Genomic DNA, 18,831 nt, shown 5'->3' with positions numbered 1-18,831 from the left:
ATTAATGACAGCGAACTCCCCTCAAAATAAAACAAAGACATGCAAAGCAAGTTGACACGTCACCGGGATGCACATGCACTATAGCATACGTTGTCATAGATATGTATCCACATGATGCATGAATGCAGGTGGCATCATGTCGGGAGAACATAATATTGCGTGTCGTACATCAAGCCGGGCCTATATCCTGTTACCAAGAATGATAATGATCACCCAAGACCTGCTGTAATTTCCCCTGCTTTGTGTTGCTCACCATCACTATCATCAGGCAATCGTCTCCACCCCCACTCATATCTCTGTCCCCCTCAAACGTTGCCTCTGATTCAGGTTGCTATGACCCCACGAGGTAGGTTATTTCATTTCTTATTAATGTACCCCAGCTATTCTAATTCGTTACTCCAGCTATCCTTGCATTCATCTGAACATAGAGAAAAACAGCATTTAGAGGCCCAAGTGTTTACTGCTTTTGGTTATCCTGAGCACGAGCAATGTTCATGACCAAAACAAAATGTAGATGTGAAAATCATTCACAGGAAGGAGATAAAGTACTTAGACAGGTGGGCTAGGTACAAAAAGGGGGATCTGTGTCCCAGATCCTACAGAACATTCATCTGATTTTTCCCTCAGATCAAGCACAGTATACTGTATGTGTTCATAACAGGAAAATCAATAACCTGTTGGTACTGAGTCAAAAGAAAAGGCATACTTTACTGATATAAACGGGGCTTCCCTTACGTAAAGAAGCACTGGTGGTGTCTCTGACTATTGAGAGTGTTTTGCTACGCACATATAAGAACTTGAAAAGGGAAGAAGATGAAGGTGGTTTCTTACCTCAGCTCTTGTCCTACATGCTCGATAGGAACTGAAAGAATAGAGGGGAGGAGGGCAAACGTGAGCTTCTATTCTGAAACTGGTGCTAGTAAAAGAAATTCAGATCAATATGTCACAAACGCATACAAATCCCACAAGGTTTTCGGAGAGAGGCTTACACACTGCTGGGAGAAACACCCACACACACCTACCTCCCTTTGGTTTTGATCCAAACACACATTTTATCTTCCATAGGCAGGTGTAAAAACAAACAAGTATAAACAAACAGAGGTACAAGTGCGTGTGTGTGTGAAGGAATACAACTAAACTATGGTTAACTTGTTGTTATTGTTGCTATTATTACATCAGAACTGTTATTATAAATATTATGTTTATTTTTATTGTTGTTATTATCATTGGTGCCGCAGTGACATTTGGTAACTAGGCGCATTATGACGTTGAAGGATGGGTATTACGAAGATTAGTGTATAAAATATGTGATTATTGTAATTATTATAATTATTGATATATGACCTATGTAATAAGTACAGTGGAACCTCGGTTTTCGAACGCCTCTCAGTTAGAACAAATCGGTGTTCGACTAAAAATTTCGAGACATTCTTGCTTCGCTGTACGGTCAAAAATTCGGAGTTTGAACGCCAGTAATGGGTGAGTGCGTACGCTAAGGTGCGATGCTGAGCGGCGTACGGGTGTAGATCGTGAAGATCGCCCGCACCCCTCGTGACCAACTGTTATCACATGCGCACTTGCCTCTTTTTGCTTTCGCTTTTAATATCGGTGAACGGAATGTTGTAGCCCCTAACTATGCCTCCGAAGAAGGTCGGTGCAAGCAGGACAGGTGAAAAAAGACAAGTTGTTCGTACAACTATTGCCTTTAAGAAAGACATAATAGCTAAATATGAAACGGGTGTGCGAGTTTCCGGTCTTGCTAGGGAATACAGCATGCGCCTTCTGCTGACCACCACAAAGGTAAGAAATCCTATTCAAAATTCTTTTTTTTTTTTTTTTTTTTACATGTTCATGTTAGCGTAATCTTTCGTACGGAAGATTACGATAACGCGAATGTACGATTAGCCTGGGTTAGCTCTATGATTACGTTGAACATTCAGGGTGTTGGAACTGAGCCCAAAATTCAGGGTGTTGGAACGGAGCCCCCTTTCCAATGAAGCGCTAGCCACTTGTGGTGCTAAATGACCTGTAAACAACCTGATTTTTTTATTTTACACGTTCATGTTAGCGTAATCTTTCGTACGGAAGATTACGACAACGCGAACATACGATTAGCCTGGGTTAGCTTCATGTTTACGTTAAACATTCATGGAAAACATTCAGGGTGTTGGAACGGATTAAAACAATTTACATTATTTTTAATGGGAAAAATGATTTCGGTGATTGAACAAATGAGTTCTCGAACAGGGTTCTGGAACGGATTATGGTCGAGAACCGAGGTTCCACTGTATATCCATGAGATTTTGTTATATTAGACATAAGAGGAAAGGAGGATTTGTAAAATGTATTTAATAGGGAAGATAAAGGGGTAGGGAAAATAAGCATCTGCTTCTGACTACCCCCTTTCGAACATGTTATGTGACATTATTTTGTTGTTGACTCATTGTTTTTGTCCTGTTTTTATTTTAATCTTCGAAATAAAAGTTTTCATTCATTCATTCATTCATTCATTCAATACAACTATGCAAACAACAGCAACAAAATAACCTGAATTTAGATGGCCTCGGACTTTAGGTAAAAATATTGTATTCAAAGCGAAACGGCAATAACGGTGGCAGCACAGCCTTCAAAGGTCTACTTAAAGTAATTGCCTTTAAAAAAATAACTCAAGCAGCGCTACCCATCAGAACACACATCACTGTCGGATGTCTAATAACATCGATCGGGAGTTGAGCAGCAGAAGGGGGTTTGGAGAATATGCTATTTTTATTTGGTGCATAGAAGAAAATGATACAACCCAGGAGGATTGAATCAAGGCTCCAATAACTCATGGCAAAAATACCCCTCTTACTGTATCAGGATACAAAGAGGCATATTGCAGCGTGTCTGCTCGCACACGTGTGTAAGGTGAGCATGTGTGCATGAAGCATCTCAGTTTCTCCATCTTTCATCATTCACTGGCGATGAATCTAAAATGCAGTTCCGCCGCATTGCTTGAAAATCAAAGCTTCTGAAAGCACTAAACCTCATTTTTACCATAAGACTGCATTTTATGTATTACATACTAAATTTTAAACACTTATTGATTTAGCATTTCTTGTTATGAAGACGGAAAATAAAAAAAACATGTAAACATTACTAGCTGACTGTTCCCATTAGTTACATTATTTAAAATAAAATACATTTTTTTCTCAGTCACTGGAGGTTACAGAGACATTTCATGCAAATGTATTTTAGTTTAATCTTTTTAGAAAACTAAACTGCTTGATTTGGTCATCCTGCACCTCTACTACAAAATGCTTCATGTACAACCTTTAATTAAGTACCAACGGGGGCTTATACAAAATATCTAAATTATGTGAGGAATTATACAAACATATTCAAAATACACATTAAAGAGTGTACTGCTTAAACAAATGATTTTGATATTTTTGGAGAAACTATTTTTGATTACTGATGTGACTCAGCTGTGCCCGCTCATTTGGCGCCAACCGCCGCGGGTTCTGATTGGCTCCCTGTCACTATTTGAACCCTGTCCTGTCAATCCCCTGTTGTCAGTCCGTCTGCGAATCTCTGTGTATACTAAGCTTAGCCCTTTTTGACCCTGACTCTCGCCTGTCCTGTTTTTGCTCCCGTTTGTCGCTTTTTAGATCCTGACCGCGTCTGCTCTACCGTCCTGGCTTACGACCCCTTTTTGTTCCCGACTACGTCTACTCTCCCGTTCTGGCTTACGACTCGCTTCCGACCCCGACCACGCCTTGCTCTCCCAGTCCCGGCTACCGACCAGTTTTCCGCCCCTGACACCGCCATCGTTCTCTATGGAATATCCACTTCCGTGTTCGGATCACAATCCGAGGACGAGAGCGATTTGCTTCCCGGGCCCAGCGAACACCGGATCGTAGGCGCAGCCCTTCCTCTCTCTTTCAATAAAACTTGTGGTAAACGTCACGCAAGAGGGTCCTGTTTCCGTTCTGGTCCTGATAGGATAAAAAGGCACTGCATTTTTTTAGTACATCTTACAAACCACAAACAAATCAATTACTTGGATTGATTTAATCCAATGTTATACTTGTTGATGGATGTCATTGTGGTTCTTTTTCTCCCTCTTCAGGTATCTTTAAGATGTTTAAAGTCAAATGTTTTTTTTTAATAAATTATTTTCTCTTAGTGAAAAATTGATTTCAAAAAGATTTTACTTAATATGAAGAAAGAGTTTTTATCAAGAGTTTTTAAGGAAAATTTATTTATTTATTACAATTCTTGAGCTTTTTTTCCTTCTTTTTTTAATGGATTTGCTTTTTTCTGACCGTTTTCCTATCATTAGGAACTAAAGCTCAGTAGCCTAGATGGTAGTGTGCCCGCTTTGAGACTGGGAGGTCGCTGGTTCGCGCCTCGACCGAGACATACCTAATTGGGATAATGGCGGCGCCCTCTGGCTGCGGCTGCACCGACACGCTACAACGGGTCAGGTGTATCGACATTTCGTTCTATGTACATTGTTACAAAGAATGACAATACAAAGGAAATTATTATTATTATTATTATTATTATTAAAGGGAAAGAGACACATAATTTACAAGGAGCATACATGCAAAATCGTACCAAATATTCACAGAGTTTAAAAATACAGTGCAATTGGAAAGAAAGCACACTATTTCTACTTATGCCACTTTAGTACACACTGTATTCAATCTAGACAACTCATTTTTTGTATGCTTAGCCCCTCCCTCCAGGTATCATGTGTCAAAAACGATAATAACTGATAATGATGATAACAACAATAATAAAAATAAAAAGAAGAACAACAATAGTAATAATAATTATATTATTATTATTTACAGTAACAATAGACTGTATTTGTAGGCATTTGACTTGAATGCATTTAGTTAAAAGTTTTCATTATGTACTGTTCTCACCACATGGCTCCACAGTGTCTATTTTTTACATACTACTTACAATTTGAGGGGGAAAAAACAGCAGGGGGTGAACATCAATGATCTACAAATGGCGCACTGACTAAAATTTTAAAGTGCCCAGCACTGCATGTTTCTAAACTGAAGGAAAAAGAGAAAAAAAGAGAGGATATTGCAAATAGGTGGGGGTGTTTGTGTCATTTTGCGTAATAAGAAGAGACAAGTCCGCCTCAAGGACATTTTTAGGGGCACCCTTCACAGTGCCTTTAAATTAGAAATGATTGAGTATCAGGCAAGCAGATATGCTAATAAGTCAAATAAAAGCAACTTTTGTTTTATTTATAAATTTGAGAGGAGGGTGTATCAACCTATTTAATATTAATTAATTCAATATTTTGTTATAATTAGCATTCTTATCCTCAGGGCTCGAACCTGAAACCAATTCCCTCCAAAGAACAAGATTTATATTGATGGCATGGGGAAAATGTCAGGTTGCAAAAGGTGAGTTTATCAAGATCCGTTTTAGTGTGTTTTGAATGGTTGACAATGATAAAAGTAGAAATAGAGCGAGCCAACCACCAACACAAGTGTTTGGGATGGAGGGGACCCACTGCCTGTAATATGATTGGCTAGCTACTTCCTGGTTTTGTCCATGGTCAATATCTATGTCCCACACACAATGCGCATGCGTTTCAACAAATTGGCACATTTTGAAAAATGAAGTATTCATTTTTGCAATTTAATTGTAAAATATATGATATAAAATTTGCGGTAACAGGGCCAAAGGGTTGGTGAAGGGGGCAAGGACGGACATCATCATTGCTGTTGAACTGAAGCCTAAAGGACTGTGGATGATGCCCTTAACTACTAGTGAGTAACTGCCTTTGAACAAGTGTCTAGTTTCATCACTTTGACCTTGAATATAATACAAAACCCTTTTTTGCCTTTTCCAAGTTACTGTACATGTTCGTTACAGGAGTTAAGCGTTTCTTCAGCAGGCCTCAACCACTATTACAGTTAGATTTTCGTATTAGTTCATTTGCATAAAATGAATGACCTGTTTGTTCAGCCATTATTTGTTGCAGATCATTTTTTTGTCATGCACCGGAACAGGATCGGGACCCAAATGCGTGACGTTTCTCACACAAGCATTTTATTTTACGGGAAATGGGGAGTCATGCACGTTAAGCAGCAGTCTGGCATGGAATGATAGGAAGCCAGAGGCCGACGAGATCGATACTAATTGCCCGAGCAGATATCGGACAGATGGGGTCGATACTGGACAGGACAGGACAGACAGGATTGGTATCAAAACAGGATATTGAAAATAAACAGGACAAACTAGACGGGAACGAAACTGGAAAACCGATATTAAACAATGGGACAGACAGGATTGATATCAAAACAGGATATCGAAATTAAACAGAACAAACTAGACTGGAATGAAACTGGAAACTGATATTAAACAGGACAAAATAAACAGGAACAATACAGGACAGGAAATAACAGGAAACAGGACCGAGTCAAAACCCACGTTTTGCGGGTCAGAGGTTCGTTGACGGACTGACGAAGGAAGAGTGAGAGCATTGAGCTTAAATATACTGCTTAAAATATATAATATATAGCTAATATATAGCTTAAAAATACTGCACTTCAGACTATGGCTAACTTGTTGTTATTGTGCTATTGTCACATCAGAACTGTTATAAGTATTGTGTTTATTTTTATTGATATTATCACTGGTGCCGCAGTGACATTATGCGCATTATGACGTTGAGGGATGGGTATTGCGAAGATTAGTGTATAAAATATGTGATTATTGTAACTATTATAATTATTGATATCTGACCTAGGTAATAAGTATATCCATGAGATTTTGTTGTATTGGACACAAGAGGAGCTATCTATAAAATGTATTTAATAGGGAAGATAAAAGGGTAGGAAAAATAAGCATCTGCTTCTGACTACCCCTTTTCGAACATGTTGTGTGACATTATTTCGTTGTTGACTCATTGTTTTTGTCCTGTTTTTATTTTTATGTTCGAAATAAAGTTTTCATTCATTCAAATAGACGGAAGGTCAATCTGTCAACGAGCCGCAGATGGCGCCACACGGGCGGGGCCGATTGGGCACCATGGCAACCGTGACATTTTTGTTAAAACGAAATAATTATATTATAAGTAAGTATATACTTGGAGTCCCAATCAATATTTTTGTCAGACAAAAAAAAATTGTGTTTGGTAATATAGCATAATGCTCAAGCTGTCTTTTAAAGTGAATATACACGTATAAAATGTACAATGCATGTCATTCACACCGTATTGGCTTGAATATTATGAATCTAACCAAGCTAAGTCAGACCCCATTTCGTTGAACTATCCGACGTGCTCTTCAATTGTTAGTGCGTCACCGTTCTACCGCCATAATACGCAAAGTCTGTTTTGAGAACTTTGCAAGTCGTGTTTTTACTGGCCATTTTCAGGCTATAATGCTCTAAAACTTTAGGAAGTTTGGTACACGTATACGGGGGAGCAAACCCATACGAAAAATAAAACAGCCTGGAAATGTGGATAATGTTGTCAAGTGGTGTAGAAAGGTGTCTCACAAAGCCCACTTCGCAGTGGCCAACATTGTAGGTTGCACCATCCATAAGCAGTTATTTTAATTCATTTCTACTTGCCCCTGTGTGTCTTTATACTTCAACCATATAATCATGTGCCTCTCCTATACTGAATATAATTGGATTGAAAAAACTCTTGAATGGACATGGCTGTGAGTCCCACAATTGCACAACTGCACAGCAGCAAACATTCAAAATGAAAGAAACCGTTTACCCAGGTGTCAAAATAGACTACTTTTTTCAAGGGTTGTATATTTCTTATTTTTCAGTTACCATTTTCTGATTTTGTAAAAAAAAAACGACAGACATTTTTTTTATTGTAAAAATGCAAGAACTGACCAAGGGATGCAACTAAGGATTATTTTAATGTTCGATGAATCGGTCAATTATTTTTTTCGATTAATCAGAGAGTAGGATATTTAAAAAAACAAACACAGACTTATAATTTCCTTCTCTATTCAAACGATTTGGTCAGATACAAAAATAATGCCCAAAACGAGTGAATATTCCATAATATGAACCAATTACCAAAATCCAAGTGTTTGTCAAATAGTCTAACAATAAACAAGAATACATACGCATGCAAATATGCATGATGATGCATATTATGATGACTATTTTTTATGATGACTATTTTTATGATGACTATTTTTGCACTAAATGCATATTGCACAAACCCTTACGATACCAAACTGTATGTAACATCCTACATGCCGACATTTCTTGTGTAAATTTTGTGTAAATTATAACTATAACCTTATCCTCCTTGTTTTATAACCTTATCTTCTCTGTTCCTTTATTTTCTTGGGTTTTTTACCTCACTGTGAATGTGTGAACCTGGAGCGTCATGCCCAATTTCGTTGTCACAATATGTTAACCCATTTTGTAACAATGACAATAAAGGTATATTATATTCTATTCTATGATCCTTTTTTTTATATAAAGTCCCCAAAAAGAGAGGTAACATTGGATGAGAATGCGAGTACTTTCTTAAAAATTACACAACACAACAAATCGCTGATGACATTTGTTGCCAACGCTTTTGATAATCGACTTGAATCGATGTTATCAATTCGTTGTTGCGTTCCTAAACTGATCCAAACAAGGGAAATGATGCTCACCTCTGATTCCTTTGGACCGAGTGCGAGTTCGCTTGTCATCATCGCCCTCGACACTCATCTGAGAGACACAGAGCACAAGTATGGGTTGGGTTGTCAAGAAAGATTGAGTCAAGATACGGACGACCTGATTATTATTATAAGAAGGATGTGTCTCGTCTTAATAAACTGGTGAGGAAAGCGGGCTCTGTTGTGCGCACAGAGCTGGACAGCCTGACAACTGTAGCTGAGAGACGGGCACTGAACACAGCTGCGGTCAATCATAGACAATTCATCACATCCACCACACAGCATCATCTCCAAACAGAAGAGCAGCTTCACAGTCTTGTTCCACGGACAGACTGAGGAGATTATTTCTTCCTCATGCCATGAGGCTCTTTAACTCCACCCGGGGGAGTAGAAGCCCATATTAAACCCCACCCCTACATTTGCATATAACCCTATTTTTATTACAGTGCGAATTTTCCGTAGCACTATTTAAATACTCGTTATATTGGGTATTTTTGCTTTCTATAACATTATTTTATCATTTTATTTTTCAATGCAAGGGAAGTGTGAATTTCCCTACGGGGATGAATGAAGTATCTATCTATCTATCTATCTATCTATCTATCTATCTATCTATCTATCTATCTATCTATCTATCAGGGTTGGGTAGTGTTACTTTAAATTGATTACTTTCAATTACTTTTGGATTACTCCAATACCAAATATACTAATAAAAGACAAAAGAAACTCAATATGAATGAAATTACTAAATTTTGTGGAGGCTTGGGGAGTAACGGAATACATGGAACGGCAAAAATGATGTTGGCAAGCTGTTTGGATTTATTTTCATTTTGTTTCTGTCGCATTTTATGTTAGTTTTGCCGGAGATCAGAGATCAAAGCCAGGAGAGAAAGCTTACCACGTGTTGTGAGTCATCATTTTATTCATATTTAGTTTCTTTTGTCTTTTATTAGCATATTTGGTATTGGAGTAATCCAAAAGTAATTGAAAGTAATGCAGTTAAAGTAACCCTACCCAATTATCTATCTAACCATCTATCTATCCATCTATCTATTAAAGAATGTTTTCAATTACATTAGTTTTTCTAGTCTTGTGGTCAAAATAAATAAACGAATAGGCCGTTTTACTCTACGAATAAAAATACAAGTGCAAGCATTAAAGTGGTAGCACAGGGTAAGTCACTCTATTAAAACCACCTATAATCTGCACCAGTCAGTGGTGAACATGATTGCGTGTTTCCTAGGCGGCAAAGGGCCGTGAATGCATAGGGACTGCAAGCATTACTGAGAGGAACCTTTGGAAATCATAACTCTGAGCACAATAACGACGAGGCAAAAATAATACAGTATACATCCTTTGAAAGCTGTTTAATAACACTTGTTGAAGCAAAATTATGTGTGTGGGAAAAGGACCGCGAGCAACGCTTAGTCCTAGCCCGGCTTTTAAACCACAAAAGAGCAGGTGTTAACCCGGCTCTGGCACAATCAGGCACACATACAGACTGACGGAGGGCCACACCTCCTTAGCGCTGCACTCTAAAGCTATCAGATGCTTTTTAGTCACAATGGAGCTTTTAGCTTTGATTACTGGACTTTATGTTATCACGGGTTTACCCCTTCCTTTTTCCTCTCCTTGTTCCTAGCTCCTGTGAAGCTCCCGACTCAAGCCCTCTCTTTGCCCAGGCACTTAACCGCTCGTGGTCGCTGGCATCACCAGAGTGCGAATGAAACACAAGGCCCTGTTTCTCCTCTAAGTTTTCCCCTTTCACTTTTTGGCAAAGACTCTTTCCTGCTTGTAGACAACTTATGAAAAGAAGTAGAGAAAGAGGGATGAGAAGAAGATGAAGCATGCAGTTGTTCCCTACGGGAGCTTTTTTTTTTCACCCGGGGTTGAATTCATTCATTTTCATTCATTTAGTGTCAGGCTGGAGATACAGGTGCAGACAGACAACATCCCTCCCCTCTAGACACTTGGCCTGCCACCACTTTTGCCACTTATTAGATCAGGTGCTGTCAGTGGTGAAGTTGTGCAACAAGCCGTAGCTTTGTATCCCGCATGAGGAAAGAAGTCGCCTCTTTTCAGTAGCCCACTTGCATCGAACAGCTGAGTGCGTAAGAGTGCAGCGTGAAGGGTTTCTACAAGTGTGTGTGTGTGCTTTCTAAAAACAAAAATCACCATTTGGTGCATGCGCCCAAGTATGAAATAAACCCAAGTGGATGGATTGGTTTACAGTAAATGTTAAAAAAAAAATCATGTTGAAGAAATGTCGTTCTTGAATCTGTGAAAAAAATGTCAGCTCTTTTGCTCGCTTATCCTCCAATGGCTCCTGTTCATCCTGATCAGTCATCAGGAAAGGGCGCGTATGGCTTTCATGTTTGTGTCACCATAGCGACGCACATTTAAATTTGTAAGCACATCAGAGTTCCTCTTTTCTTCCTGTCCCTTTTCTCGATTCCAACTCATTAAATTTGTATGTGCACAAAGTCATAGTCAGTGGATCCAAATGCAGCAAGGCAGGCCTTCGCCTGATTTTCATAATCTCTTTGAAAGGGGACGCTTCTAATGTAGGTTCAAACTTCTCCTTTTTTTACCTTGTTGCTCTTTTAAGCGAGGCCCCTTGTGTGCAGAATTATCAAAATCTCATGCATAAAAAGAGAGTGGGAGGGGAAGAAGGAGAGAATATTGAGGCTGAGTGTGAATGGAAAAGTGCGACACTTGCAGCATGAACATACTGTAGATCATGCGTGACTTCAAGAACTGTGAAATTTGATGTGAAATGGCAGCGAAGGAGGAAGAATAAAAAGCACAAGGTGGAATTCACAATTCATCCCTACGGGCTGTGTTGTACATTCTCAATTACTTTTTTCGTGTGATGCGTTTGGTGTAAGAGGGCTTTGCGCTACATTGTGACAGCTCTATGTAAATGTCTCGCTGGGGGCAATGACTTCAGAGAGAAGGTCACCCTTCGTCTTTTGGCTCAAATTAATGACTCTTTTATTCAGTTTTCATTTTACAAGAAAGGCAGAGCGGGAGAGATGTGCACAGAGTTACGGCAACTGCAACTGGTGACGGAGGAGGACTGACATCACCAAAAATGACCTGCAGGCACCAGCTGCCATTTAGAAAAGCACTTCACAGTCACACTGACCATGGGAGGTGGCCTCCATGTTGGATTGGCAAAGCCACATCAAGCTTTCATTTTTGTAAATCACACAACAGAGAGAGCAGATAGAGCAGTGATTGGTAGGGTATGGCTTGCAAGCCAGATATGGCTCTTTTCCCGAGTACATCTGGCTCAGAGATTAAATAGGGGCAGTGGTAATCTTTCCAATCTTTAATGTATGCGAAGCCAAAGCGACACAGGAAGTCAAAAATATGTAAGGCAACATTTCAATGATAGTTTACACTCACGGTGTTACACCAACAGACTCCATTTTGGTTGTACGTCCCTAAGGAATCCTTCATATGGAAGCTCATTAAACAATCTATGTTCACTGTTGAGAAACTTTATGATGAAAACTCAGAACAAACTGTAACAGCTGAAAACCCCAGCCAAAAACCCAGAGCAATTTGATTGGGCGAATGGTAGGAGTGGGCGGATCTCCTAAATACATCCATATCCTTATTGTTTGCAGTATCTTGTCATTTTTACAAAACAACTCTGCTCGCACCTAGTTTTGAAATCATTATTTGCAACAAACATGTCGATTAAAACGAGACACTATATACTTAAGACCTATATTTGTCGATATGGTAAAAAGGTATAGGCATTACTACTATTTCATAGATTTGATCAAATAGTCAAAAGAAAAAAATGTGCTGAAGAATTACCTTTTGTCGAGAAAGCGGGTTTGGCGGTTTCGTTGAATTTTGGTCTTACAGCTCTAAAAAAACATTTTTTGTTTTCATGACTCTTTGAGTCAAAAAGGTTCCCGACCACTGAGATAGAGGAAGAAAACATGCATATTTCTTTATCCCCACCAAGGCCAAATTTGTGGCCTGTAATTACCTAAGGACGCATATTACTAACGCGAGTGGGTTTTCCTAATGGGTCGCATATGCATAATTATGAGGCAATAAAACAGATTACTCACATTCTGATCTTAAATCCCAAGACTGAATATGTTTTCAAATGCTGTGATTTTACTAAAACAAAGCAATAGTTTTGAAAATTGAAACCCTGCTTTTTCTTTATTATGGGCAATGAGAGTTGGTAATAAATGCTTTTTATTTTGGAGTCCAGTAGTTTTTTTTCTCTTCAAGTTGACTTGCCAAGGCCGAGTGAGCTTTTGAACAAGTTAAAAATATATAAACGAATATAACTCGGCAATTCTATCCACACCATCTTCTCTCCTTCCTTTTTTATAAAATGGTTTAGTGACAGATGCCATACAAAGATAAAAACTGTATCTCTCTCTGTCGAGCCTCAGCCCCCGGCCCAACCAGCCCTCCCCCCGGCCCGCAGCAGAAATCAAACCAAATCAATAAACGTCATCTTCTTAGATGAACCTGAGCCATTGGGGGGAGCGAAACTACTTTTACTAGGCCCATGGGGGAACAGCCCACTCCACACCACACCGCTTCCTTCACCTTTCATTGCCCCCCAAAACTCCCCCCCAACACACACTCATATCTCTTTCATTCGCTCCCTTCAGCCCCCTCCATTTCTTTGTTGCTGTGCTGTTTTCTGCTTTGTGAAATACCTTGAAAATGATCACAATTTAGGAGCGCAGCAAAGCTCAGTTAACAGCTTTGGAGGGGAATATCCGTTTCTGCTGATTTCATGTATGAGGAGCTCAAGGCCATCCTTTTGAGATGCTTTTTTGTGTGTTTCAGTACAATGAAAAAATGCTGGAGCAAAAAGTTAACTCAGCAGAGGCAAAGCGCTGAGCTTAACTAAACTGAGCTAAGCTGAAGCGGGCAAGGGCGGACGTGGGGCGAGGTGGGGCCGAGCGGGACATTTGATGTGCTGTTTGATTATGTTTTCAACCTGCCGTCATCCAACCCCTCCCTCATCCAAAGCTAAACCCCCCTCTCTTTTACATTTTATTCCCCACCCCCGTTTCTTGATGTCCCTCCTGAGTTAGGAAATGCCCAGCAAGGAGAATTAAGCGGTGTGTGCGGTTAACTCTGAGTGGTAGTGGGTGTGGTGGGGGTCCAGTGGGGGTAATGCTGCAGGGGCTTGTCACTCACCATGATTGGTCGACGGCTCTGCAGTCTGAGAGAGGCCTGGCAGCGGCTGCTGGTCCTCTCGCCCCGTGTCCACCGCTGGTTCACCAGCTCACCCCGAAACTCATTTTCTAATGTGAGGAAAAAAGCAACTAAATGAAGAGAAACATTTGCCATGGTTTACGAGATAGCTACCAACTTTGAAGAGGTGTGGTTAAAGAATACAAGGTTAGGGTGATACGGTGATGGTAGTGAAGCATGTAATACACTCTACTTGAGGTTTATGGAAACACACACATGCATGCATGCATGGTTAAGTGCCCCAGCTGGGAGTTCCGTAAGTCTGCTATAAGAATCAATCAAATTTGGCTCTTTTTATCGAGCTTTTCAGGATGTATATATAAAGAATTGGGGGAGGATGCGAGGGATGAGCAGTCAGTAAATAATGAATCATCCATAAATCAAGCTTTTTTTTCCCTCCCCCTTTTTTTTTCATTAAGGTAATAGCTCTTCGCTTCATTGCTCTGATCACCCAAGAGAAACTTGAGGTATTCCAAATCCCCACTAGATTTTGCTCACTGTAACATATGTGGTCTTAGTTTGATGCAGCATAGAAGTACGGTGAAACAAGATGCAATTAATAAAGACACACTCTGGAGTATAGTCTGTAATGACTCCCTTTGTGCATTAGGAACTAATGTGCCAAAGCATTATAGTATTTAGTTTAAAAGACCTTCCTTGATTTAGGACAACAGGCAACTATAAAATGTCAAGCAGAAAACTTAAAGTTTATTCAATCAGTCAATCCCATAATTCTGTACGTACATGACTTCCATACAAGTCTTCAACTTTTGTGTAGACACAATACATACATGAAGTATCAAAACCACTTGTAATTCGCTTAAATAATATAAAACATGAAAAGCACCGAGAAGACATGAACCCTAAAAGTAGTTTTACTCTTTAAAATGCATTCACAATAACTGGAGAAATTTGTATGGTCGATACTTATATTAATTGCCGTTGCGAATACCAATTTCTTTAGAGGAAGACGAACATAGGACCTGAACATCAATCTAGCTCCCCTGCAGCCTCTTCCTATAAATTCTTCCTGACTTTGTCCATTACACGCAAAACTCACCAACACCCTGCCAGCACTCTGTAAAATGCTTGATATTCAACTTTTGCTCCCCATGACTCAAAAGTGATGACTACAGCAATACTGTTGGTCTGCATCTCTCTCTCAGCTGTCTCAACAGATATATGCAGACAGCCACAAAAACACTCCCATTGCCTTCAGTTTTTTTCTTTTGAGCATTTGTTCTGCATTGTTAAATGACAGGCCGATGAGCAGAGCTGTAAGAAAATGAGTCTTAGGACAATTTTTTTTTGTCCTATGAATTTACTGTACTCTGGCTAAAAAGTGCGCAAATGTTCCTCTGGAGAGAACTACTGCTGCACCAATCAAAGACGCTGAGGCTCAATCAGATACATAGAGACATTGATTGATTGATTGGTTGGTCGATAGTTAAAACAATAAGTGTCTGTGTGTTTGTGTGTATCTATGTGTTTGTGTGTGTGCATGTCTTATATACTTGTTCATCTTATTCTGCGTATTCTCACCCAAAGAGTTAAGAGCTCATTATTGTGCAGTAAAATTTGGAGGTGTGGGAGATAACTAGTTTTCACTGGGGTTTGTTTGCTTGATCAGAGGAAGAAAAACGGTATGGGACCGAATGAGTGATGCGTCAATGCAGATTGAAAGGATTCACCAAAATACCCTGCAACTAGGCAATTTATTTTCAAATTGGCAAATTCTTTCAATACTTTACAAAGTTAACCACCCACAAGACATTTTAACATTGAAATTGTTTTCTTCTGAAAATAAGAATGATTAATTATTTTGCATCACGGTGCTAGTAGTTTATTTTATATTGTGTTGTTTATCTTTTGGTGTCAGGGGACAGACAATTAGAAACAACTCTGATGCACAGTAAAAACACATCAACCACAAAAACAACGATCAATTATAAAGCTCAATTTGCAGTAACGATCAAAAGTGGACGTTATCTTACTTACAGAGTTTTAGGCATTCCCTCAAAACTGTTTATTTTTAAGTTTATGCAAGGTTAATACCATTACGCGCAGCTTACTTTATTGGGACAATGGAGCAAAAAGCCCTAAATCCATATTTAAATACAAGTGTGGGCTTACTGTAACAGTATTAAGTGTACATACTGGACCAAGCCAGATGTACACTGCTCCTGTAAAGAGGGATTTAGTCACAATGCAATGTGATTAGACCGTCAATGAAGCGGAAAGGGAATCTGTGAACCGTAAATCAAAAGTTGTGACCACACAGAAAACTATCCAGTCACTTCATTTTGACACATTTGAGGTTCTACGGAGGTTAGATCCTGTCTAAAGAGAATAATTAAAAGGCTGCCAGGAGAAAAAAATGCCTTTTCTTGGCAGTTGCTGAATGAGGGATAATAGTCAAAGATAGCAAAGAAGCAGCTTTTGGAGAAGCCTCCCCGAGGAACCTGACCTCAGCATTTGAGAAACAACCAACGTGTCTCCGGCTCTCATAGGAAAAACAGAAAAAAACAGTTCAGTATTTGTCCTTAGATTGTATGTTTAGCATTGTTTTAGCCAAATTACTTTTGCACTTTTGCAACACAGGGAATGAAATTCATTATTACCAAACCCGTCATTTCATATGCCTGCTTTCCAATGAAAGCCTGCAGGAGCCTGACCTTTACTTCTATAGCTGAGATTTCTGATCGGCATTGAATGACGAGGGTGCAATTTGGCCCCAGCTGCTCCTCCAACATGTTTATTACACTCTCTCCTCTGGCACCTGCTGTCCTTGCCACAGGCTATTCAGTTCCTAATAAATAGGAAGGTTCACCATTAAGGTAACTAAAACACTGAGGTGAGATCTGCCTGAGCTGCATGTGAGCTCTATAGACTCCAGTGGCAGCATAAGGCACCAATAACCTAATTCTGTAATCCTTTAAAACTAGGCTACATTTCACAAGAAGAAAAAGTGGATGAAAACAACCCCCCGAAAAAGTATTCATCGCATCCATCAATGTTGCAGCAGATTAAAGGAATTTATTGTGAACTCAGAAAATATTTTTGACACTTTTTACTTAATAGAAAGAGAAACATCATTTACTCTAAAAAAAAAAAAAAACAATGACAGCATGCAGCAACTACACAAGCCATACTGAATAAAGTTTCAAATGTGGATACTTTGAAGGCAGTAGTTCACTTCACAAGCTCTTATTCCCTGCAATAACCTTGACATAAGCTAAAGCATAAGCTCAAAATCACAACAAACTTTTTTTCTTACAAATGAATGAAAAAAAAGAATGCGCACCCGACCACAGTAAAATGCACAGCGTTTAGTTAGATTCATCATCATGAACGTCATCATCCCTCATCTCTTTCCTCCATCTTAGGACGCAGGTGCATGATAGTTCCGCGCATGCACACGCAAACACACACTGTGGCCATGTACGAAAGCAAAGAGGAGGTTATGATTGCGAGTAGCAAAAGCACAACGTTCTGTTCCTCAACGCGGCTTGAGAATTTGACAACACACTGGTTATAAAAAAAAATCACGACACAGCGCGCAGTTCATCTCGCCAAGGGAGAAGGTAATTTCTGCGCTCTAGTTTTAGAGGGCAAATGTGCGCACCATTAAAGACGACTGACATTTGAAAAGAGCATCGCATTTTTTATTTATTTATTTTTGCTGCAGAGGATCAAATGGCCGAGCAACCCCTCCCTCTTTTACAGGTTCCATCCATTTTTTTCTCTCGCATCGCAACAGCAGCGATCGTTTCTGATGAAACTCCGCAAATCAAAATGTGCACCTTTGCGAATTGAAGTACACTAAAATACAGATTCCGTGGATGGACGGCGACGCGGAGTGCAGGCGCACATGACGGACGCGCGCATTCGTGGAAAAAAAGGCAAAAGGTGAAGCTAGAGGACAGAGCGGAATATACACTTAAAGTACAGGACGCCGTACCGTAAAAAGAGTGACAAGTACTATTTGTGAAGACGCACGCGCGCATTCGCACGCTGACACACATTTACCACTCCGAAAAACTACGAGAAGTATAGGAAAATGCACCGCACTTGTGCTGCGCGTCCGTTTGCTTAACTCTTATCAAAACACACATACTTTCCGTCCCACCGTTCGATTGGTAGAAAGTTTGAATAAATAAGTGCAAAAAAATGCGTTATTGATTGACTAATTGATTAATTGATTAATTAGTACGCCAAAGTATAAATGCATAGAAAACATCTCGGTATAGTTCATTACCTGAAATCAGTCAAATGCGTCGCTGTCTCCTCTGTAATTTAGTAGTTGTACACGAAATCGTACGCGTGAGGTGATAAAAATAGCATCCGTGTGATAGTTTAAAAAAAATGTTTTTATATCCTGGTCCGAAGGTCCAGATGTGCCAAGTGATGAGGGAGAGAAAGCGATCGGCCTCGGTCACACGCAGCACCGGCTTGCGGCTCCGGATCGAGGCATGAGGGATGCTACTTGTTTGTAAGCAAAAACATGGCTTCATTTGCCTTTGTCAGCGAGAAAAAAAAACCTAATATTGACTTACCTTTCCCTCATGAGCCATTGTATCCCCTCCTCCCCTCCGCCACCCCCATTCTCCTCCCTCCGCCCTTTGCCATGACATCACGGAAGCTGTAGTAAAACCTCGAGCATCACATGGGCAGGGCTTGAGGACTCCCCCACCCCTGTCACCCCGCCTTACGCCTCGCACACAAGCTCACCCCTCACCACGCACTCTCTGGTACTTGAACACACCCCCTTTGGCTGCCCACCTCCCCCACTCGCTTACTCCTAAACATCTGAGCAGATAATGATGACAATTTAAAAAAACTAGGAAAACTGCACTTAAAGCTTATGCACATTCTAACAGGGCCACAAAGTTTTCAAACATCCTAAAAAGCATTAATCATA

General features: G+C 39.8%; 1 protein-coding gene across 7 annotated transcripts in view; it reads right to left on the bottom strand.

The window, feature by feature from the left end:
* LOC148368668 (myelin transcription factor 1-like) overlaps positions 1-18,501 on the bottom strand; it is a 57,142-nt gene extending 38,641 nt beyond the window's left edge. For 6 of the 7 annotated variants that reach the window (XM_088330667.1, XM_088330669.1, XM_088330671.1 and 3 more), the window contains exons 1-4: positions 18,169-18,444; positions 13,854-13,960; positions 8,655-8,712; positions 832-862 (exon numbers count right to left, since the gene is read on the bottom strand). In XM_088330667.1, coding sequence (XP_088186793.1) covers positions 832-862; positions 8,655-8,712; positions 13,854-13,856 — 92 coding nt within the window. In that variant the 5' untranslated portion in view covers positions 13,857-13,960; positions 18,169-18,444. Of the gene's footprint in view, positions 1-831; positions 863-8,654; positions 8,713-13,853; positions 13,961-18,168; positions 18,445-18,466 lie in introns of those variants that run through there. The other variant, XM_088330668.1, reaches the window with a different exon arrangement.
* Positions 18,502-18,831: the final 330 nt, after the last annotated feature.

The sequence above is a fragment of the Urocampus carinirostris genome, chromosome 3, assembly GCF_059441175.1.
Source record: "Urocampus carinirostris isolate Australia breed hairy pipefish chromosome 3, RoL_Ucar_1.0, whole genome shotgun sequence".
Classification (NCBI taxonomy): Eukaryota; Metazoa; Chordata; class Actinopteri; order Syngnathiformes; family Syngnathidae; genus Urocampus; species Urocampus carinirostris.
This window is presented reverse-complemented; position numbering and strand designations above follow the sequence as displayed.